General features: G+C 37.1%; 1 protein-coding gene across 2 annotated transcripts in view; it reads right to left on the bottom strand.

Moving 5' to 3' along the window:
• DROSHA (drosha ribonuclease III) overlaps positions 1 to 24252 on the bottom strand; it is a 70082-nt gene that overhangs the window by 17939 nt on the left and 27891 nt on the right. For both annotated transcript variants that reach the window (XM_032682831.1, XM_032682841.1), the window contains 10 exons: positions 21717 to 21816; positions 18731 to 18838; positions 14159 to 14266; positions 11657 to 11795; positions 10920 to 10980; positions 8931 to 8990; positions 6892 to 6991; positions 4190 to 4292; positions 1660 to 1730; positions 568 to 612 (listed from right to left, as the gene is read on the bottom strand). In XM_032682831.1, the coding sequence (XP_032538722.1) occupies positions 568 to 612; positions 1660 to 1730; positions 4190 to 4292; positions 6892 to 6991; positions 8931 to 8990; positions 10920 to 10980; positions 11657 to 11795; positions 14159 to 14266; positions 18731 to 18838; positions 21717 to 21816 (895 nt within the window). The remainder of the gene's footprint in view (positions 1 to 567; positions 613 to 1659; positions 1731 to 4189; positions 4293 to 6891; positions 6992 to 8930; positions 8991 to 10919; positions 10981 to 11656; positions 11796 to 14158; positions 14267 to 18730; positions 18839 to 21716; positions 21817 to 24252) is intronic.

Raw genomic sequence — 24252 nt, forward strand, 5'->3', positions numbered from 1 at the left:
ATATACAGAGAATAAGTTAGCCTTCTGACACTTTCACAGTTTTAGTGCTTACTTGGTAATAAAGTTACCGGCATCACTGAAACAACCATAATATCATTGCACACACACAAACACACCCGCATACATCAAAAACAGAATCAAATTAAAACTCTTATTCCACTCAACTAATGTGCCTTCCTACTATTAAGGTTTCAGTCCTAATTTCAGGTTAAGAAAATATGTACATAGATAGTGTTTGCACCCTTTTTCCCCAACTTCGAGAAGACGAACAAGAAGCTGCCAAAATGTTATCTCTCACTGGATGTATTTTATAGGCACAGTTATATAACAAATGTGAGTCAAGGAAAAGCGAATGATTAATCCTCAGAGAGACAAAGACTAATTTTTTAAAAAAACCCACAAAACCCCCATATCTCAAACCAAACACAAAGGCAAACATATATATATATTCCTTTGGCTATTTTTTAGCACAATTCCTGAGATGTCATCACAATAGAAACCTACAGAGAAGCATCCCTAAAAATAAAAGAGAGCTATGAAATTTATTATAGAAAGGGATACACTTACTTGAAGTGGGTGTAGTGGATAATTAAGCCATACATCCCGCAGGTCCTGCAAACATTGAAAGATGTCTTTAATGCTCAAGGGAGTCATTTAACAAATTCCACAGTACTAAATAAAATGTCATTACTTGAAATACTGAACTATTTCAGATGCTGACTCTGCTTATTGCAAATTCAATAGTGCTGGCAAACTAATTTTTAAAACCGTGTATTTGCTGTTCAAACTGCCTGTAGTTCTCCCAATTAGCTTGTGACAAAGAGGTGGAAAAATCCTTGAAACATATAAAACATGGTTAAAGGAAGAAAAAGATTTGTTTAAGCCTCAGGACTAACTTTATTTGCAAGTACTCTTCAGTATCAAGTTTGATTTCAACAAGGGCAAGGACTGAAAAAGAAAAAGAAAACCACTTATTTTCTATTTCTTATGGGCTTCCTTCACTACAGCCACTGAGCAGGAAATAAACACTGAGTTACAATAAGCTTCAAAATACTTCTATTTCTAATAAGCTTTGTCATTTCAGACTCAGAGGAAGGAGAATTCTGTACAGTTCACCTGCTCACTGCTGCCACACGTTGTCCTCAGCAGTATGTATTTTCCTTCACCATTATATGGTATATATTTGCACTAAAAATCATCTAAGATACAGTATGCAAGAACAGATCAGACTTGAATTATGCAATTGGGTAGATGCTGGATGAAACGCCCTCTTTTTTTTTCCCCAAGCTTTTAGGGGTGGGATGATGTAACCGACGAAACAGGAATAGTGCATCATTCCTCAAAGCCTGCCAGCTGGATCCACAGCACCTATTTCTGTTGTTAGAGCAGCCCTTTGAATTGAAGCCTGTAGGTTTCCCATGCCACTCACTCTTCCCTACTTCAGCCATTCAACTTGCAGCACACCAGAGGAAACACCATAATTTTTTTGCGTGAACCAGTAGAGCTTGCTGTCCTAAACACACTATATTATATTCAATCTCCAGGGACTACGCACAACACATGTAGTATTCCTGTTCGTTTGTGATCCTCAAGTAAAACAATGGACAAGAGAGCACATCTTAAGTTATTTTTAAAATGGAAATCAAATCATACAAATACCTTTTCATTGAAGAGCAAACGTCCAAATAATTGCTTTGCCTCTTCTAGGCTCCCCTCTAGATAAACAGCTCCTACATGAGGGGACCAATATGCCAAAGGTCAATAATGCAATTAGTATTTAGAAAATTACTAAGCACAGGAAAGTCAAAGATCTTTGCCTTCTTCACCTCTAACACATTTATTTTTAAAACCATGCTTGCTGTAGCAATACCTATTTTGGAGAAATTTAAAGTACGTTAAACACCAACATAAATCGTCATAAAATGCACAGAAAAACCTGAAATAATTATATCAGTGATAGAAAATGATACATCCAAAGAGCAAAGTTTAAACAAACTAGCCAAGAAGCAATACATTTCTAAAAGTACTTTCCAGTAAACAGCTAACTATACAATATATGCACATAGGGGAAACCCATGAAATACGTTTCAACAGCTAGTAAATAATTGGATTTATTCTGTACTTCCAGTAACATTATATTCTGCATATAAATGATATATTAGGAATATTACAAACCTCAAGGTCTTCCCAATATCACAATAAGACACTGTGATACAACAATACATTGGAAACTGCACCTTCGCATCTCTCAGTTTTTGGAGAGCATGCTATTTATTTATTTATTTATTTATTTATTTATTTTAAACTTCACATACAGCCCTCAGTAGCCCCCTCCACATGCCTGTCAGTAACAAGCTCTGCAAAACTTGTGCTATCATGTTATATTTCTGGGTGTACTCCACACACTCTGTATCTGCACAAGCACTTCATAAATTCAGTATCAACATTTTGTCCTTTGATACGCTTTACAGGAGGGTTTATAAAAATCTCCAGCTTGTTCTTGTAAGCACATCTGCATAAAAGCAAATGGAATACACAGTTATCTCAAGAACACAGAGAAAAGGAGTCCATGTTCCCATACACAGGAAGACTGCCTTGCTGTCCTTCCCTCCCTCTTTCCGTTTAATTCCTCACTAGGTCAACTACTTTCTTTGGACTCTTTGGAGAACAGTTTGGGGTTTATAAGACTGTCTTGCAGAGGTATACTATGAGAGCACAGAATTTCAAAAATGTCCTAGGCAGCCTGCTTATACTTCTCATTTTTATTTTTGTCACAGGGAATAAGCACCAGACTTTGTAAAAGAGTCTCAAGTAGGAGCTTCAGACCCCACATATACTTTTATAACCCCTTAACAAGCTCCCAGATTTTAGCTATGGCCCTAGCAAAATCTTATTGCTCAATTACCTTTCCGAATAACTTTGTATTAGAGGTTAAACAGCAAGCCTGCTCTCTCAGCACATCTCAATGCTTGCCAAATAATTCTCATCACTATATCCTAGACAAGCTGAAGCCTATGAACAATGACACAGATACATATCTAGTGTTCCTCTTCTGTTTGTTTTTTATTTTTAAATTAAAGATCAAAGCATTCATGGAAAGCAAAATAGAGTTAAAAAGAAAACTCTTATTTCTTGATAAGAGGAAACACAATCTGGCCCAAGGCAGAATGCACAGAACTGTTGACATCTAAGCCAACTATGATCTATTTTTCAAAGCAGGACAAAATAGGAGCTTGTGTAGTACATAAAGACCTGGATCAAGGCTAAACCATGTCCATAGCTAATATCCTGTACAGAACATTTGGATGAATATGAAGTCAAACCAATGAGATTTAGCTTGCTTTGTGTACTCAAACAAGTTCATAAAAATATGCTGTTTAAAACAGAGCTTGTGTAGACGTAGCCAACGAGACTTCTGCCTTACTGCCTGTTTATTTGGTAACTGTGGTCAGGTCCTGATTTCTTCTCCAGCATAAATCTATGGACTTAGTGCAGCCAGTCACTAATCAGCATCTTAGTGTCCAACTGCAAATTTGACACAACTGTCCTTCACCCTCAGCTAGAGGGTTTTGGTAGCTTTATTACACCAGCTATGGCATGTTGCCGTGCTTTTTATTTGTAAGGAAAATGCAAAGACTAAAAAATATTTACTTGGCAAATGTCACATTTAATTCACAGAAGGCCAGCAGGGCACAGAGGAAGTAGGCTGGTGACTTGATTGGGAGTGCCTTCTGCATTCAGAAAGCAAGCTGCAGTTTAAAATTCAGGGCTCAGGTTGCAGGTCTGTTCAAATACTTTTGGAAGCAGTGAACCTGCCCTTCTTCTGCCAGGCCACGGTGACTGAACTGCTCCCCTCAGACCAGGGGCAGGTGGCAGACCATGGTGGGTATGCGAGGTGAAGTTCAGCAGTGGCAGACTCAAGTGCTGCGCCACAACAGTATGAAACAGCTCCATCTTCGGGGTGTGGGAGGCAGGATACGGAAGGTGAGATTTCCATTGTAATACTACACACTCGTGTTTTAATGCGGCATACGTGCAGGAGATGGGAAGAGACAAAGAAGATGCAAGAAGCTTTACCACTGCCTACTCATACTAGCACTACTCAACAGACTCACATCTCCTCCATCACAGTCAACATGGCACATAGACACAGATAAAACGTAACTGTCTGCACATACAAACACTTTACCTATTAGGGCTTCAAAGCAGTTGGCCATGGCATGACGGAGATCTGATTCCCTGCAAAGGTCTGGACCATGAGCATAAAGCATAAATCGTTCTAGTTCCAGCTTCTGCAGAATACGAGAAAATAGTTAAAACCACTAAAGCTCAATTACACTGTTATCATGCAGCAACTAGGTTTGAATTGTGAGGGAACTATGAACCTTTTCTCCATAGTTTCAGTTTAAACACAGGCTCAAATTAGAAAACTTCCTATTATTTTATTAAAGGCAAGCAACTACAGTGTGATACCATGGAAAAACTACGAATTATCAAATCAGATTGTCAAAGGAAGTCAGATCAAAACACGCTACTGGTAAGTTTTAGGAATGAATTCAAGAGACGGGCTGAGACTGTGACAGAAAAACACCCTGATAGTGGTTAGATGGTGTAATATGCTGTGCTTCTTGCTGGTAGTTTGCCCTTGTATGATTAGCCTTCAGAAATGTCAAAGGTACATTCAAAAGGAGAGGAGTTAACATCGAGGAAAAATATTTTGCCAACAAGAACAGTGAGGAATAGGAAATCTGGTAGACACAATCCACTGAACATATGGTTTTTTCCTCTAAGACTGTCAACAGGTGGTAGTAACAAAAGCCTTTGGGCACTGCAAGCAGAAAGCTGATATTATAATGCACAGTGCCACCTAGCTTCCTTCTTCCCTTCAAATGTGCATCTGTTGCCTGAACTACAGTTCTGCTTGCCAGTCAGAATCCCAGGTAGTGAGTCACATATCTTCTATAACATATGATAATTCTGCTATAGAAATGTGAGTAGGAGCTACTAAATTCTCCTTCTATATTCATCTTTTTCACACAAAACCATTATTGGGAGTTTTACAGAGATTTGCACATCTTGCAAAGTTTGTATGACAATAGGTTCTTCCCAGCTGGGTGTAAGTTTCTACTGATTAATTTCTCATTAACTTTCAACTTCATCCTCCTGGATTATATTTAAGAGGTAAAGCTGGAGACTAAGTTGTTTGAGGTGCATTGTGTAGATGTGTTTCAGTTGGAAAAAAGAGTTTTCCACTATTCACTGCTCCAGAACACAGTGAATTACCCCTTACAATGTTCCATCACACTTTATAATGCATGGTGAGCGTTCCGTAGAGTCAACATAAAAGCAGAGTAATAATTGTCTTATATAAAATTTAAACTTCTTATATCATTTGTTCATGTTGACAGGTATTGTTTGTGTTTTAGAGTGTCTCCCCCACCTCCAATGTCTTACACCCATTTTCAGATCTTGCATACAGCCTTTTTTGCATAGGTTTTCGCTCCTCATTTTTTGACCACAATACACTTCAGATTCTTTTTAAAATTTCTGCTACAATGTCCCTTAAAAGCTACAGAAACTGTTAGATCCTCAATTAAAACAGCATTCCACAAGCTCAAGAAAAGTTGAGAAGCTGAGAATTATATTAAGTAAACTGAATGCAACATGACACTGCAGTGATGAAACCAGGAACATCATATAAGACACATGAAACTTGGTATATGCAGATATCTAATATTTACAGTTGTATCTAATATAATTACAATTTTTAAAATATTGCAATAAAAATTTTCAAAAATTTTCCATGTACAGTGGTAAAGGCTGTGAACAGACCTTAATATGAGCTTTCCTGATGCAGGTTTAAAAATAGTATCATGAATTCAAATGTCAGGCACCTCAATACCACATTTGTAAACAAAACTGATTTGAAATGATTCAATGCTTACCTAAATCAGTAAAGAAAGCTTTGAAGAAAAATAACTGTATTCACTCCCTAGCCCATGCCTCTCCTGAGAGCTGAGCAAAAAGATGACGTTAGAAATCACACCTTTTTTTTGGCAAAATCTCAAGATCGGATATGCTTGTTTAAGTTACTGTGTGATTACAGACAGGGAAGATTAAAGAGCAACTTGAAAACTATCAGTAGTACAAAGTGGATGTGTGTGCACATGTGCAGCTTAACCAATCACACCACTAAGTGTTTAAAAAAAAAAAAGCTAACAAAATCAAGAATGAATAAGGGAATACCTATCTATGAATAGAGACTTTCTATATGATAGTACCACACCTCAGTATCATATAGAAATATAAGAAGTTCTGTCATTCACAGAATTAAATGAAATATAATTCTGAGGCATCTCAATTTTTCCCATGAGATAACAGAACCCTTCTCCAAAAGCTTTTCTAACATATTTCGTTTTGACAGTTCACAGTGAATCTGAAAATGACTGCATAGGTTGCGGAGCAGATACAGTGATTTTTTCCCCCATTTTCTCTACCACCTGCTGCCATGTTCTCCCTACATATTCTATGAGAAAGTCCTTTTATAAACATCAAGTTTGTTTCTTTTCCTTCACAAAATTTCTACTATCAGCTTCATTACCTGTGCACATTAAAGGTAAATATAGACATACCTTCAACATAAGCTAGAAACTTACCCTTTTGCCTGCAAAAATTCCTATTTCCAAAAACACACTTTGGAGAAAACACTAAATCCTACTTTATCTTTAAAATCTACTTTCAAACTGAAAAGAGTTCCTGTATCCCAAATCTTGTACTCAAAACACAATAAAGAAACTGATGTTCAAAGCAGACAGATCCCTCAAGAAGCAATCCACACACCAACAGTATTCTAAACACAGGTGTCAAGTACAGAGACACATAAAACTGTACCTTAGCCAGCATGGCCAGGTGTTGGTTTTGTACGATGGCAGTGCGGTACGTAGCTAATCCTCCTTCCTCCAGAGTGGGAAACAGGTAGTATAAGTGGACACTGGCAAAAAAACCAACAAATCAGATGCTGTCAGCATTTGATTAAAGATGAACCACATATACCTCCAGACAACTGTGACTTTCTCTCAGACCCTAGCTGATAAAATTGGTCCCTTCCCAAGGTGGAAATTCACCCTGAAGTAATGTGAAGAAACAATGCCCAATGCTATTTGATGGCTTAGCACTGCCAGGAGGGGTGGAAGAGTGCTGTGTCTCTACTGGGCAGCACATAATATCTAAATCCCTGCCATGACCTCCAGTTCCCTCATCTGAGGTTTCTATCTATCAGCAGCGGTGGGTTCAGCAAGGTTGACACCTAGAGGATGCTGAGGAGTAAAGCACAAGGGAACCCTCAGACTTGAGAAACTCCACGCTGCAGGTCGGTGCTTTCAGTGCTGCTGCTAATTCAGGCCAGACCAACAGCATAAGTTTCTTAGAGTACTTTTAAGAGATGCTAATGGAGACAAATAACAGAACTCAACAACTCATATTTATCAAATGTATGAAGTCATTAATGCCCCAGAGGAAAAAATAGTAAAAATCACAGGCTTTCAGCAACTTTTAATGGTATTTCTCATCATGCAAGTAAGATAATTCATAGAACTGAAACAAAACAAGTAATTCAGCAATCCAATCAAAATCTGAATAATGAATCAATGATTTTGAACACCTTCATGTAAGACTATCTAACCCACGTTGAAAAAAAGTTAACACGCAGAGGGCTTTCAACATCCCACAATTAAAGCAGTGTATGGCACTAATTATTACAATATTTTATTAACTTGGTACACAGGGAGGAAAATGCAGATGGATAAAGATTATTTAAGACAAAAACTGCTATAAAACTTAGAGACAACCTAATCAAGCATCATAATTCACAACAGCAGACACCTAAAGCCAAAAGAGGTAGAAAAAAAAAATCTGACTTAAATAGGTGCTTACATGTTCTATTGAACTGAAATGGAGCTCATTTTTTTTCTGAATAGAGACTAAAAGTTAGCTCAGAAAGTGAACTGATGGTTGATGAACAATGACAATGAAAAATGCAAGACATTTTAATCAGCAAGTCTTCCATTTTATCAGCCTGTACTGTTGTAAGAGTGGAAAAGGCCATGAGTTTTAAGGGCAGTGGAGACCTTTACAGGTTAATAGTTTTTAATATCACGTAGCTAATGGCTAGTACAGGCTAGCAGAGAATAGAGACAACAAAGGCAGTTTTGTAGTTCAAATAACAACCTGGCTTAAAGAGCAGTTCACTAGTAAACAAGACTACTCCCCTATTAAAAACAGTAGAACAAAGCAGCTGAAAATGGATTATAATCTTTATTTAGTGCAACCTACATGTCTGCCTCTGCTACTCAGGTAAGATAGACCAATGGAGATAACAGATAATATCCCTGTATTATTAATTGATTTCAGAATACTCAGACCAGAACCGAAGCAACCTCTGATGAACCCTGGCTTTTTTTCATTATTTCTAAATAAATTACATTTGTGCTCAACTATTTTATTTACATACAGATTTTATGGAAGCTACAGCCCTAATAACTAGAAATAAAAGAACACATTCAATATTACCAATAAATGTTTCTGCCTTGCAACAAGAGAAAAAGGATCTATGGAAACAAAATGGTACACCAAGAAAAATATCTCTTTTTTAAAAAGGATACAAAGTTCAACTTGTCTGTAGCTGACTAATCTCTAACCCAAATCAACTTAAAATCACACTCCAGGAAACATAAAGTGTAGCTTTTAATTTTGTAATCTTTCTTGTTTTATCATCAACACTGAAAGAGAGTTGTGTGCAGATGTGCAGGTCTAAATATCAGGTAGGACTGCAAACATACACAGTCATAAAGTAGACACTGAAAAGCTTAATAAACCCAACAGTATGATAATACCATACAAAGGTGAGAACTACTGAAGAATTCCCCATTTACCTTGTTAAGAACTCCACCACAGCATCTCCCAGAAATTCTAAACGCTCATTGTGGTTAATCCTGAAAAAGACACTTTATGGTTTACTATCGAAAAAGACACTTTATGGTTTACTATCAGCTAGTAACACATGCTGGTTATTTTCACATTAGAATTAAAATAGAAAAAAATCAGAGTTGATTGCTAATTAGCCATGACAGTCATTCTGGCAGCCTCCCCCACCCTCTCCGGGTTACTGTCCTTTCCAAAACAGAGTAACAACTATATGAATCGTGAAACTCAGGACTGACATCACCATCTTTGAAATTTCCTTATGTTCCATTCTGAGCTATTGTCAGAGCTTCACAAATGGAGAAAGAAACAGTACCACTGACTGGCCCTGAGGTCGGGTTTCTTTGTCCATCAGAGGGCACCAGGGGATTGAAACAAACACCCTGTCCTCAACCTTGTGGATGCAACTAGGCAGCTGTACCTAACTAACATCAACACCTGCAGGGTGGGATGACTGCAAGAGATTGTTGGTGTGGCAGAGCTGTGAGGCAGTAAGTACTTTCAGTTTTCATAGCACCTTTAAATGCCTTGTTTCCTGTAAGCTCAAAAGAAAAAATGGCTGTACAAGAAGATGCATCCAAAGATGCCACTAAAAGCTAGTAGAATCTTTTATTTCCTGTGTTCTCTTCTATCATTGCTCCTGATTTGCTTTTGTCTTGCATAAAGTTTCATTTCCTCCAAGCTCTTTGCCTGCTTTTAACAGGACACAACAGCTGAAAAAGAATGCCAGTCTGTCTTCGAATATATACAAATTTCTGATCTATACATCAAAGCATGTAAGCAGCACTGTTTTTGACTTGATGTGTGATTGTAACAGAATCAAGGCCATTGCCATAGGAATGTATTTATTTATTTTTTTTAATGCAGAAGATCCTTCTCAAGTGTTTGGCAGCTTTTATTGTAATTTGCACTCCCCCAACAATTTTACAGTTAGTGTAATTTCTGAAATGGCAAGCTTTTGTTATGGGCTGAAAGAATTCAAGTACCTCTGCTGGGTAAAACAATGTATGAGCAAATCTACAATTCCTCCATGTAGCAACACAGCAGAAAACACAGGTCACTCAGAAGTGGGACTTTATATTTGTGTGTTATTTCACAAGAATTAATGCAATTTAGCCTTATCTCATGTTATGCTAAAAGGGCTGAAATAAGCTTGAGAAGAAAAGGGCATGGTCTAGCTGAGACAGCATTTGGGGAACAATGCAACTACTATTTATGCAAAATTCAACTTCTCTTATTTCAGAGATTTCTCTAAAATTATGACTCTTAAAAGGCACAGCACTAGTTAATTAAAATACACTCAGCCATCTAGTTCATGCATTTAGGAGATTTCACATGCAACTGCTTCTTACGTTAGCCCTGTGGGTTTGGTTTACTCAACTTGATCTTAATATGGTGCCTGTGGCTATAAACAACATCTTAAATATTATTAATTTGCACAGAATTCTTAGTGGTCATTTAAGGATTATTGCATTACAACATTAATGATTTTTGCATCTGTCAAAATTAGACCAGTAAATCAGTGAAGCCCATGTTCAGCATCACACTTGTGTTAACAAGGTTCCAGGCCAGGAAGGTACTATTCTGAAAAAACATGATGGAGAATCCAATTTATAGCAATGATAACAACAACAAATCTTATTTTTTATTCTGCAGAAAGCATCAAGGTGGCCTTTTAGTCCTCCTCATTTCAGGGATCAACAAAAATGATAACATTATCTGTTAAAGCCTTCCTCAGGAGTTTTCTGCGGGCATGACCAAACATTTAGTATGTCACTGCTAATGGAGGTTCAGCACATCTTCATAATATAAAAGTCAATTCAAAATTACTTTTCATTTCTACTATTTGCCAAAGCTGTTGCTGACAGTAAGCTGGTTGCTTCTATTAAATATCTCTCTCTGTAACAGCTTTCCTATCTGCAAACAACTATTTTCATTACCTGGAAGGAGCTGGATCATCCTGTCCCAAACGGGACATAATATTTATCAGGGTGTTTATCCCTAGAAATATAAACAATGCACTATTAAATAAACAGCCACTAATTCAATTTGAACACACATAGAAAATCATTACTCAAAACGTTATTTTGTAATTGCTGTACAGAAGATCATTCTGTTATTCACAGGGTTTATTACAGCAAATATAATCCTTATAGATGTTTTCTGCCTAAGTGACCACAGTCCCATTACACCACCATTGTATTTCTGCATTTAGAGAGCCAGATAAAAATACCACCTTTGCATGAAAAAGACATTTCAAATATTAGATAAACAATAAACAATTTACTTCATTACAACTGAATATACTTCTAAGGGGTAAGGAATATTCTGCAGCAGACAGACCACATGTTCACATTAATAAGACTTTTTACAAAATATCCTCCAGTTTGCTCACCATGTTGATCAACAAATTAGGAAAACAACACCTGCCAAAAATCAAAGAAAATACATCATCCCATTTATTATCCTTGCTTTTTCCCAGCTCTTTATCTGCTGAATTAGTTGCAAAATCCAGTCTTTTAGAAAGATCTCACTGATGTCTGTGTATAACCACTGAAATCCTTCACTGAAGGGATCTCTCAAAAGAACAATGGCCAACAAAATGATAATGGACAAAGGGTGTTCATACTGATTAAGTGTGAAGTAAATGAAAAATGTTAGTGGTGTAACAGCATACCTTTTTTTCTCATGTGTATATGGTGAACTTTTCTATCTCCATACTTTGGCTGTCGAATCCCACAGTTGGATAAGGAATTTCTGGCATGATCTGGATTCATTCCAAAATTTAAGTGATGGCTTGGATGAGTCATGGCAAGCTATAGTGTAACACATACAGGAAAAAAAAAGTCTTAGATGTATTTTTGCAAATGGAAGAAAAACATTATCTAAGAATGACAGCTACTAATTGTTATTTTTCAGTTTGAAGAAAAGTTACAGAGTAATGCAGTCAATCAGTACCTTGGTTCCAGCAATTTAAATGTAGGATGTACTATTTCAGATCTCAGAAAGAAGCAACATTTCTACCCAATCATCACTTTAACTAATTAACTTTCAACATTTTTTTTCTTTAAAGAAAAATTAGTTGAGAAGAGAAAAAGCATGAACTGTCAATTTGCCCTAAGACTTCTGCTTACCAGCTTTGTTGACCTGATTTCAATATATTTGCTTATTTAAACATATATTCTCTCTAACATTGAAGTATAAATATTCATATAAAAATACAAGCAATTAAAAGAGCTTCTCAACCATCCACATTTGCATTATTTAAGTATCTATAATGTCTTCCTAGTTCAAAAAATCAAACAACAAGTATATTACTCCTGATACAGTTATTCACAGAAGAACTCTTTCCCTCATGACTATACAGGGCTCACTATTCAGTTGGAAGTAAAGAGAAATGGCAGTATTCTGTTTTACATTTGTACCACCTGGCATTATCAAAAGTTTACTCTGCTGCTGACACCACCACTACAAAAATGGCAGCAGTAAACAGAACTTCAGCTTGTTCTCAGAACTCCATCCTGCAAACTCATACCTTTTCTCCTTCTTTACACATACACAGCTCAAAATGTTCTTCATGTACAAAAGTATGTGAACACAAAACTTGTATATAAGAAAGAGATACACTGGCAAATTCAAGCTGTAGAAAGTTACTTCTGACATATTGCAGGACTGGTGCTGCAGACTATGAGCAAAGACATTTAGTAATTCATTCAAGCGTTCTCTGATGTTTTCTAAACATAAGACTTAGAGAGTAAAATTAGATTTAATCAACAATAAGAACTTCCTCCAAGTCCTTTTAAATTCCTTATTAATATTAGTAAGTTTGCCGTAATTGCACGTTCTCAAATTCTGTTCCATCTGAACTGGATGGCACATTACAGCTTCTCTGAATAGATAAATTAGTGTAATTTTTTTTTTCCTGTCTGTACTTTAAAAAGAATATACTATGATAAACCAGGTAAAAATCAATGCAAAATTATACAACTAACATCGCCTATGCTTAAGTAGGTTACTGATGCTATATATATATTTCTTAAAGTTCTTTCTCTTCTGGAAAATGTTTGTAGGTTTTAAATACATCTGTGCAAGGATCAAGTATTAAAAAGCATATTTGTTATAACCAAACATGACTAATGCTTATACACTTGATTTTTATGCTTTCATCTCTTTTCAACTGGAATTTGCTTTTTGGTTTGTGTGTTTGGTTTCAACATTTTGAACATTTCTATCGCAGCCTGGCAACAACCAAATCCTAGAAGATGCTCAATGTTTGATGTAACTTTCAGTAGGAAAGGTCTGGAAAACAACTTCAAGAAAACAGAAAAGCTACAAGAAAAAATACCTCTGTAAACCTCTGCTTAAATTAATTTGGCAGTAAATCTCTAGATATACACAGAAACTGCCATGTTTGAACTTAGTTCAGTCAGTGGAGAGAGATGATGCTTAGTTCAGGAGAAATCCCAAAAAGAAGTCCCCATTTGTCTTCACTAACTTCAGAAAAAGTCTAAGAGGAAAGGAGCAACCATGACAAGCATCCGTCTCAGAGGTGATCGATTCCAAATATGCACTAACATAAAAGACTGGTTATGTGACATGGATGCATTTAAAACAAATAAGAAACTCTCCTCTCCAGTTCCTACGCCTGCTTGTTAATGCAAAAATTTCATCATGTACTTTCAGAAATCAAGTGCTGAACAGAAATTCGCAAATTTCTATTCACTAGCTATGAATGAAAAACAAAAAGGCAACACTTTAATTATTCTTTTTTGCAAGAACAGACTATAAAAAGAAGTAGCAGGGCACATACACTCATCTGCAGAATAACACTGTATTTTCCATCAATATCTAAAAAAATAACTTAGATGGAAGTAATGTATATTTGACAGTCTTCTCAGTAAGCATCTTTTTGTCTTTCTACACATTACAAGCAAGTCCAGAATTACCACGGTAGCAAAGGCAGGTGTATATCTGCATGCCCAACAGACATTTCTAACTAGAAGTCTCTTGGGAAAACTGAAACTTTTGAAAGATCTGCAGTGGAAATAATCAGCACATGCAAGCTGTGGCAATGTAGCACATTTCTCAAGTTTGTACAGCAGGTAGGGTTAAGGATAAACTCAGGAATATTCTAAAGACAAACCATCAAGAAGCTGGTTTTTTTTTTTTAATATCTTACCTGCAGCAAACACCTATCTCGAAAAGTGTAGCCTATCAACTTGTCCAAATGCATCAGACACTGATGGTAGCGGACATGGTGGGTGAGGACAGGAAGCATCATTGCATGCTAAAAAACAGTTGGAATAAGGAAAAACATTGAAGTTCAGTGTACAGGGTACTCAGCTGACTAAGTTATAAAGACAAACACTTTCCATTTGTCACAACACTGAGTTTTAGTGTTTTGGTTTAAATGAGGAAAAAAAAAAATCATGGTTTCCCATCCTTCATTATCAGAGCACTTAAGTAATTGTATTGGTTCATCTGCACAGCTTTAACCACTTCTTAACCCCTTTTAAACAACTTTAATCAGCTTTCACCAAACAACATTTGGCTACTCACAGCCACTCCATTTTCAAGCACAGTTATCAGTACTTTGCTTCATTTCCTTTTGAGGAAGAATTAAGGGATTTTTGAAATGCTGTAGTCTGGCATTTTTTGGCCCTAAGTGCTAAAGAAATATCAGAAAGGTTGCTGTTTCATCATCTAGGAAACAGACAATATTTTTCTGTTGGGGAAAACGTCAATAAAATTGAAAAAAACCCAACAACTCTACCTTGTAACAACAGGAGTCTCCCTCTTTAAGTATTTTAAAGCAGAAATTCTATGCTAATATTGACTTTGGATGCATCTGGGTTGAAATAAGCAAGTAGTACAGTTTATCGGTACAGTAGTACAGCAAGTATGATATCAACATCACAAATCTTCCATAAGAATGAAAAGAGAGAGAGAAGAAATGCAGGATTTAAAGACTTTTTGCATGTGACTTTTTGTGACACTTTAATTTCTTCTAATCATTCCTATTAGTGACATGACATGAATATATTCAAAAGAATGGTGTGTTTTAAGGGCATCAAAATATGAAGTCTATCACGATTAATTTCAGAAAAAGGATTGTGTATGATTACAGGAAATGAGTATATAGCATGGAGAGAAGCAAGAAAAACAAGCACACAAAGTAGATGATGTGTAATTTACAGAATAAATGACATTACAGATTTCTGCAGGTCACTAAAGACAGAACAGTAGAAGATACAGACTGTTGAGTGTTACAAGATCAAGAAATTAAGACTAACCAATGGCACTGCTTTCTGTTTAAGTAAAAGACTGTGAAATTCTTGAGAACTGAATGCAGAACTGAAAGGTAATCACAGAATCATTTAGAGTGAAAAAGACCTTTAAGATCATCAAGTCCAACTGCTAAACTAACACTGCCAAGTACACCAACTAAACCACGTCCCAAATGTCTTTATAAATACCTCCAGGGATGGTAACTCTGCCACTTCCTGGGGCAGCCTGTTCCAGTGCTCGATAACCCCTTCAATGGAGAAATTTTCCCTAATACCCAATTTTAAGCTCCCTTGATACTATTTGAGACTATTTCCTCTTGTCCTGTCACTTATTACGTGGGAGAAAAAGTCGACCTCCACCTCTCTACAGCCTCCTTTCAGGTAATGGTAGAGGGCAATAAGATCCTCCTTGAGCCTCCTTTTCTCCAGGCTAAACAACCCCAGCTCCCTCAGCTGCTCCAGACTTGTGCTCCAGACCCTTCACCAGCTCCATTGCTTTTCTCTGGGCTTGCTCCAGCATCTGTCTTATAGTGAGGGTCCCAAATCTGAAACCAAGATTCAAGGTGTGGCTTCACCAAGGCTGAGTACAGGGTGACAATCACTGTCCTGGTCCTGCTGGCCATATTATTATTGATACAATCCAGGATGCCATTGGCCTTCTTGGCCACCTGGGCACACTGCTGGCTCCTGTTCAGCCAGCTGTCAACCAGTACCTCCTAGTCTGTTTCTGTTGGACAGAAAGAACCAGATAACAGCAAGAAAAAGACTCCCGGGATTCCTGAAAGGCAGAAAGATGCAAAACCACTCCAAGCAAACTAAGAAAGTGTAAATGAAGTTTTATTTTGTTACCATGTCACTCATTTAGACTTTTCTCTGGGTAATTTATAAGAACATTCCCTGTTATTGCTATATAAACTGTAAAGGTGTGCTTCATATGTGTTCCTTCAGAGAAGGAGTTAATGGAAAACCCCAAAATAACTCAACCCAAAACTGTTTCACAGGACAGTTCTGCCTCCCTGCCTGTATGCTCCACTGTACTAGACAGAAAGAGTCGCTCAACAAAGGTTTAACATTCTTTGTAGCAATACATGTGGTCCTACCTTTGAGGACTGAAATACAAAGTTTTAGACTTTTATCAGCTCTAGTGCAGTGAACAAAGAATTGACAGATCCCTGGGAGCACACAGAAGGACTTTGACTCTTGCAATCATATTGACAAAGTGATGGCACTAACTACTTGACTGATTCAATTAATATCTGTCATCTTGGATTATAACTATTTGACGTTTCTGATGTTTTATGTATTTATCTCTTTAGAAAAAAATAAAATATATCTTTTAAAAATTTTATTAGGCTAAAGATTGGCTAGTGATTAAAAAGAGTCTTCTGAAACCATATAGCCACAGGAGTTATCCCATAACCTTGGTACTTGCATCTGGTTATAAACATACAGGTTATTGCTTTTCTGTTTTTAAATAGATACAATTTTAAATATTATGGGTGCCTTTTTCTTGCTGCAGCTGACATGGCAAGGCAGAGACACTCTCAGGTGCCCTCAGCTAGTGCTACCATCCCCCAGGATGGCAGATGCTCCTGATCTGAAGCTACTAAGAGGAAGCAGGTGATCTTAAATATTTTGAAATGTATGATATTCATGCTGAACACTTAACACTGCTATTGAGGGCATACCAGCAGCAATACAAGCAACAATTGGGTGGAGTGCGGAGACGGAGATATCTTCTCAGCACGGCCCCATCTTATCAGACTTTATAATTAAAGTGCTGCCCAGCTTAGTGGCCAAATACTGCACTTGATCTACTGGGTAACTTCAAGTGAGCCTGTCAGAACACAGCCATTTTTTAATTTTTTTGAACGTTCCACTCACCATTTTTCCTCCCCTTTCAAGTGGTTCATTTCTGAGACTGCAAAGACCAGTGTCATTACTGCTATGTGGAACTGAGAACAAGTATAATCTATCAAGAGTGACTTAGAAGACTTTCAATCTTCTAAACTCTAATGCTTTTAAAAGCAGTAATTTTAAATCGCTGCACTTTAGCTCTGCCCCCAGAGTTGATTTATGCGTATTTAGTTTTAGTCTTCTTTAATCTGGGAAAAAGCATGTAGCAACAGCAGCAATCTTTCATTTCACAGACATACAGTTGCCTACTCTTGGCCTCTCAAAGAAATCAAATCAAAGGCCCTTCATACCAGAACTGGCTGATTTAGATGTTATGGCTGCAGATGGGCAGAAAAACTGTGAAACAGCTTTACTTTCATCATTCTTTGGTGTTTTGCTGTCCTTCAACAACAAACGAAAAGGAATATCCAAGACATTAAGAGATGAATCACAAGATATTCTGAGTAACACAGACTGGTTACAAAGCTCCTAAATTGGAAATTTACACTGTTTACTTAAGCTGTAAAAATAGATACAGTTCACAACAAAAAATTAGAAAAGGGCTGTAATTCTCCTCAGCTATGTGAGAAGATACTGTCCCACTATTCTCTTTCTTCCACTTCAGAAGCACTAGTAGAAGCACAAGAAACATTTCAGGCAGAAAAAAAGCAATTTAAGTTATTAGTATTTCTTTCCCTCTAGAATTTCCCCTTTGGCCTTACCAGACTTACAACTGGATTTCTACCTACACCTTTGCCTAGCAACCCTCCAAGTTTATACTTCACACTGTTAAGTTAATATTAAGTTGCACACATTTAATTCTTGAATTCATCTCCAGAACAACAGCTAAAAAAATAATGCAAGCATACCTCTAGAATAATTATTTGGCTGTTACAACTACTTGAACTTTACTATTACAATATTGTATAAAAATTGCACTTATTTTTTCATATCACAAAGCTGGTGGCTGTCAACTGCTTCAGAATAGGATCTGATAGATATCCTACTCCTTGGAGATCTTTCCTTGGAGATGTCATGAATATGAAATACAGAATCTGAAAGATATCTTTCTACTGAGGCTTACCTGTTTTAATCCAAAAGTTAGTTATGGTGGGTTTTTGGGGTTTTTTTAACTTTCTTTTAAGTAAAATGATATTTCTTCATGCTTCCGTGTAAAACTTGTTTTTTTTTAAACTATCTAAATAGAAAAACACAATAAAATTAAAATATCTAAAACCAACCTAGTTGGTGGATTAAGAAGACCTTAGAGGTCCACAGTAGACTCAACATCTAGCCTTCAAGGTGGACATTCCTAACCCCTCTCCTCTGTGTTAATCAACCAATGGCAAGCAAATCAAAATTTTAAAATATCTTTTTTTTGCGTGTGAAGGGAGTGGACAGGACACTAGAACAGTTCCCTAAATCAACAGATCTTACTGAGCTGATTCATTACTTACTGATTCATTTCCATTTGATTCTTCAGTCTAGAACTGCAGCAAAACTTTGCAAGAGGAAAATGGCAGCTATCAAGAAAGAAAACAAACCAGACATCTCTGCAGTTTAGTCACCTGGCAGACGTCAGAGCGTATCCCTGTTTTCCAGAATCCCTGGCTGCTCAACTCGACAGTCACTTCACGTCTCATTGTGTTCTTCTGACGAATTTTTTGCAGTGCTTCCTGAACAGGAAGAGAACAGAACTCCTATGAAGAACTTTCTACAACAAAGCAGTACAAATGTGCACACGAGTGCACTCACAACACCCATTTAAGGTTCACTTTTAGTGTGCAGTTTCTAAGGCTCGTACAAATCTGTTAAATGCTAATCACAGGCTGTGGTAGAGGTGTTAGAATACAGTGTAAACAGAGGATTTTGGTAGACTAAGAACAGAACAGAGTTACTATATTTTTTATTGCAAATTACAGAACAAACCAGTCCAACTCATACATTCAGTATGATAAATAAGAAAGTTCAAGTGCTTATAATGAAAGCACCTTATTTATCCCATGTACAAAACAACCTCTTCATTCAAGTCCATCACCATGAGTACTCTTGGCTTGAAGCATTCAGTAGGAGTAAAACAGACTAAATAAAAGAAAGGCCTTGGTTTTGTGATCTTGACTACTTTGCAATAGTTTCTGTTGAACAATGTTAGTACATCCAGCCTGGAAAAGGGGTCAGCATTCGCTGGTCTTGGAGACTATGATGATGAAATTTACCAATATTATTTCAATTAAAATATGTAAAAAATATCTGTTTTGCCTTGACCACTGCTGTTTGGTGTTGTGCAAACAGTTTATTTGTCTCTAAAACTATGAAAGGGTCGGTATCATTAAAAATTTTGACAGAATCATTAAAAGAAAATTTTTTCAGTAACAATGGAACGAAAGAAAACCAGATAAAACAAATCATCCCTGGATCAAGATCTCCTGGTTCCAATGCTATAAAGCCCTGGGGTTGGAAGCTCTCCACACAGTATGAACTAATAGTAAAGACTCCCTCAGTGCTCTTCCTTCTTCAGAACACAAAACTCTTCAAAGCTGCAACCTATCCCGTCTCTCCTTCTGCTTTTCACTACAGGGCACTTGCTCAAAGCTGTCTCTCCCCAGCTTCCAGATTGAAGCCTGTGAGCATATCTGGGCAGGAACAGGCTCTGTTTTCTGTTCTGCAGAGACTCCCAGAGTAGTTCCAAGAGGTGCATCTGTCCAGACACAGATTCATCAAACCTCAGACACCTCAGTACAGAGGCGTCTAGGGTAGGAGGCTGGTTAGCCCTGGCTCCTTTTATATTCAATGAAGGGGGATAAATGGCTTCAAAATGCATTTCTCCCTCCACTGACTTCAAAGTGAGCCTTCAGGTCCCAATTTATGCACCTGCTGTAAGTTAGGTTAAAGGAACAAAGCCCCCAGGCATGACCTTGTCACAAATAATACCATTGCACAACCTCAGAGTAATGGATGACTGACGGTAAAGGGAATAGAGATGCTTACAGCACTGCACCCCCTCGTGCATTACCGAAAGTTACATCATTGAGTTTTTCCTCAGATAGGGGCTACAGTATTTGCTACACCTAACTGTATTTCGGTTTGACTGGCTCATAATATATGATTCATAATCTTTAAAAGCCCATGTACCAGTTAGGTACAGTCCTACAGCTCCTTCTGAGTTACTGCCACCTCCACTGGAAAATACATAAGTTATCCTCACATAAAGCTTCTGCTTCAGCCCTGTATGCCTCTCTGATGGCAAACTACTAGAAAAACTTGCTATCATAGATAATACAGTCTAGAAACAAAAATCAGCAGTAAGTCCTACATACAAAAAAAAAATTTATTTTTTGAAGCAAAATATGATCACCCCCTTTTAAACAATCCAATAGAATTTTACAAATGAGTCATCCATTACCCCCTAATGAAAAGATGCCCATACAACAATGCTCTTCCCTTCTACTTGCTCCGAGTAGTTGTGGCAAACAAAATCATCCCCTGTAGGGATGAAATTTTTTTCCCCTTACAACTGTAGCACAGTTAAGACACAATGTTATGGTTTTTTTCTTATTTACGAGTAAGGAATCCAAAGCCTATTTAACATCAGCAAGAATAAAATGTTAACTAAGACTCTTGCTCATGCAACAGCATATTACACTTTGCAACAATAATAGAAATCAAGTGCAATGTCAAAAGTATCAAACACTTAGTTGCAACCAAAGGTACACAATAAACTGGGGAAGTCTCAGGAATTAGACTCCCTGATTCTCATGGATCCTTCCCCACTCAGGGTAGTCTATTATTTTAAGAATAATTAGTATTTCTAATCAATAAATAGACATACAACACCATTTAATTAAATACCATCCGGTACCCAAGAAGTTAATTTCTCTTCTATGTACTCTTTACTCTCTACAGAGTGCCTGATCGACAGGCACCAAAAAAATTCAAAGCTTCAGTTCAAGATTTTAAAAAAATAGATACCTAAGAGCTGTTTTAGTCTATATTTAGGGGTCTTTGTTTTATTGATTTTAATTCCCAATTAGTTGAGCATTTGTATTTGGAAATGCTTATTGCTCATCACTTTTGGGGGGGGGGGGGAAAGAGAAAAATACACAGCAATCACACAGTTTCAAGTCAAAGATCTTAAGCAATGCAGTAAGATTACCTAATAAATTATGGTTTAAAACCAAACACAAGGATGGCAGTTCTTATCTCAGAAGAGAAATGCCTAAAATTATGAGCCAGTTAAAAGTACATTGTGAAATAAAAAGTCCTTCTCTATTCTAATTCTTGAAACCATTAATGGCAACAGCTATAAAGACATTATGGTTCCATAATGATTATTTCTATCATTGGGTAAAAAACTTGCAGTAGTTTGACAGCTGAAAAAAGGAAAAAATCCCATCCAATAACAAGTATAGATAAAAATAAAATCTCTGTTAACAGCCTGAAAAGAAAATCTTTTGTGAAAGATTTCTATTGTTTCCATAAACAGGGCAGTCACATGGCTTCATTCCATCCCGAATTACAGTGCTCAATTATCAATTCTAGGAAGGCCCAGTGTACCTCTCTTTGTGATAACTTCTGTTTATCAGCCTGTTTGACTTTGGGACTATTAGCCAGTAGGTGACGCAGCTTCACATAACTTTTCCACAGCTTTTGGTATCTGAACGACAAAATCAGAAAACAAATATTTTGGTCAATACAAGGAGAAAGACTTTCACTGTTTGTCATTATGAACACACCAGCTGCTAATAATGCACACAACGTACACAGACTGTCTACAAGCATCTTTTTGCTCCAGAATAAAAATAATCCCAAAGCATTTTCCAAGAGAGGTGAGAGTGACCCTGCAGTTGCCCCAGCAGGGCAAACAAAGTAGTGTGCAGTGTGAGGTAAAGAACAGCAAAGCTCAAGGCAGATCCCAGGTCTCCCAGATACCCGCCAGTCCTCTCCAAAGGGCCACCTCCACATGCTGAAAAGACTTGGCGCTACATAACAAATCAATTCAAGCAGGTGAAAACTCCCTCTTCTCCACGTGGTTTGCCTATCCCTCACTGAAAAGCAGTAGTAACCTTTCCCAGGAAGTGTCTGTCCTTACATTTTCTCAAACATGAGGAAGAGGTCTACAAGTCATGCACAACATTAAGTTATTCTGTGAACAGTGAAATGAAAGTTTCGTTCCCTATGGGTTTGTGCTGAATGGAAACAGCAATTCAAGTTTTCTCTGTGGTTAGCACATACTTAAGGTTTCTGGTTTCTTCCAACCATCTAGCATTTTCTTATTTTGGGGGTGTGTAATTACACGAGTCTCAATAATAGAACTATTTTCTCAGTGAGAGTCTTTCAGCAATCTAGCACAAGCTTACACAAAACTTACTCCATTTGTAGACAACATCCCACATCCCACCATTACATTCAGCTGCAATTGACCAACAGGTTCAAAAGTTACAACGGGAGGAGCAACCAAGAGAATCACGACAAGGACCTTGTGTCCTGAGGAAACAATGCTATCTTCAAAATATCACATCTGTAGAGTTTTTTCAAGAGAACCCATATAATCAGACTTTGAATAGGAAGCAGGGAATTAGAGTACAGAGGGAAGTTATTTTTTTCTTATATTTGCAATTTAAAAGAAGATCCTCCTCAGCACCAACTTGGAACAGTGGTTTTATTAGGAATTTTTAACATTAGTGGCTCAGCAACAAACGAAGCAGCAGCTCTTTTACTATTTCACAGTCTTCCCAGGATCCCACATTCACAGGCAGATAAACAGATCTTTTCTTACTGGTATTTTTTCCATAGCTATTTCTCTGCAGCATGCTTGAATGTATACTTTCTGCCTCTAGAGATGCTGGTATTTTTTCAGACTATGAACACATCTGAAATGGTCAATCCATAGATTTTTCTCATGCTCCGTTCTTTGCACTTTTGCAATTTGCAGAATAGCACATCTATTTCTGACAAATCACCATCCAAAGAAGAAAAGTGAGTACATGAACAATCAGCCAAAAAGAAAAAAACAAATGCCACGAAGAGGTTTCAACCCTAAAACAAGAACCTGAAACCATGATCTACAATACACATTTTTCTGTTAGCATTGATAAGGGTGAAACAAGCTTTGTCATTGCAATTAAGTTTGAGAATTAATAAGCATATTACCATTACCAAAAAATTGCATATTAGAAAAACATAAAAGACACATTAGAGGAAAATCTCCTCTGTGCATTACCAATTTCACACATACACCAGAGATAAACCTGAGACTTATGATGGTACCTTTGAGTTCTTTCACAAAAACTAGTTGTTACTTTAATAAAAAGAAGCATACCTACATTCTGTAATCAGCTTTGAGGTGAAAAAAACCCAAACAAACCAAAACCAAACCCACAAGGAAATTTTAAAGAAAGTTAAAAAAGTGTGGGAAGAATAATGTTTGCATCTTTATACTGATTTCAATGAAAAGTACTAGAACTTCACAAATATTAATAAATTCAACATCAAAGTAGAAGTCATTCTTATATGTTTGAGTCTAATTATTTCCTTTTGAGGGACAAGAAAACGAAAAGATGAAGAGAAATAAAAGTAATCTTCAAGGCAAAAAAAGAAAAGTGTTCTTATCTGGATAACAACTCTTTATTCCCACTTCCTGCCATGTTAAATCTAAAATTCTCAGCAAGCAGTTGTAAAACAATATGACTGTCATATATGCATATGAGTGTCTGGACCTCAAAACTGCACAACATCCTTAAAAGACACCAAAGGAAAATGCACGAGGAAAAAGACAACCTTAACTATACATACACCAGAGACAGACTCTATACAGTCAGCGTGCAGAAAACAGGTTTCCCAAACACTGGAAGAGTTCCCTGAAATTGTCAGAGCTAAAGAAAAGAATTGGGAACAAAATCCAGTGATCACTTGTACACCCCTTCATGAATCCACAGTGAAACAGTATTTCTTGCTCCACCTGAAGTCCTGATTCCCTCTCCGCTCCTTCTCAACATTCCTCCCAAAATGTATCAGGATACAGAAGGTACAGAGAAAAGTACCATGGATGCAACAGCTTCCAGGCTAGGAAACACTATGTAGACTTGATCTT

This window comes from Chiroxiphia lanceolata, chromosome 1 (assembly GCF_009829145.1).
Source record: "Chiroxiphia lanceolata isolate bChiLan1 chromosome 1, bChiLan1.pri, whole genome shotgun sequence".
Lineage (NCBI taxonomy): Eukaryota > Metazoa > Chordata > Aves > Passeriformes > Pipridae > Chiroxiphia > Chiroxiphia lanceolata.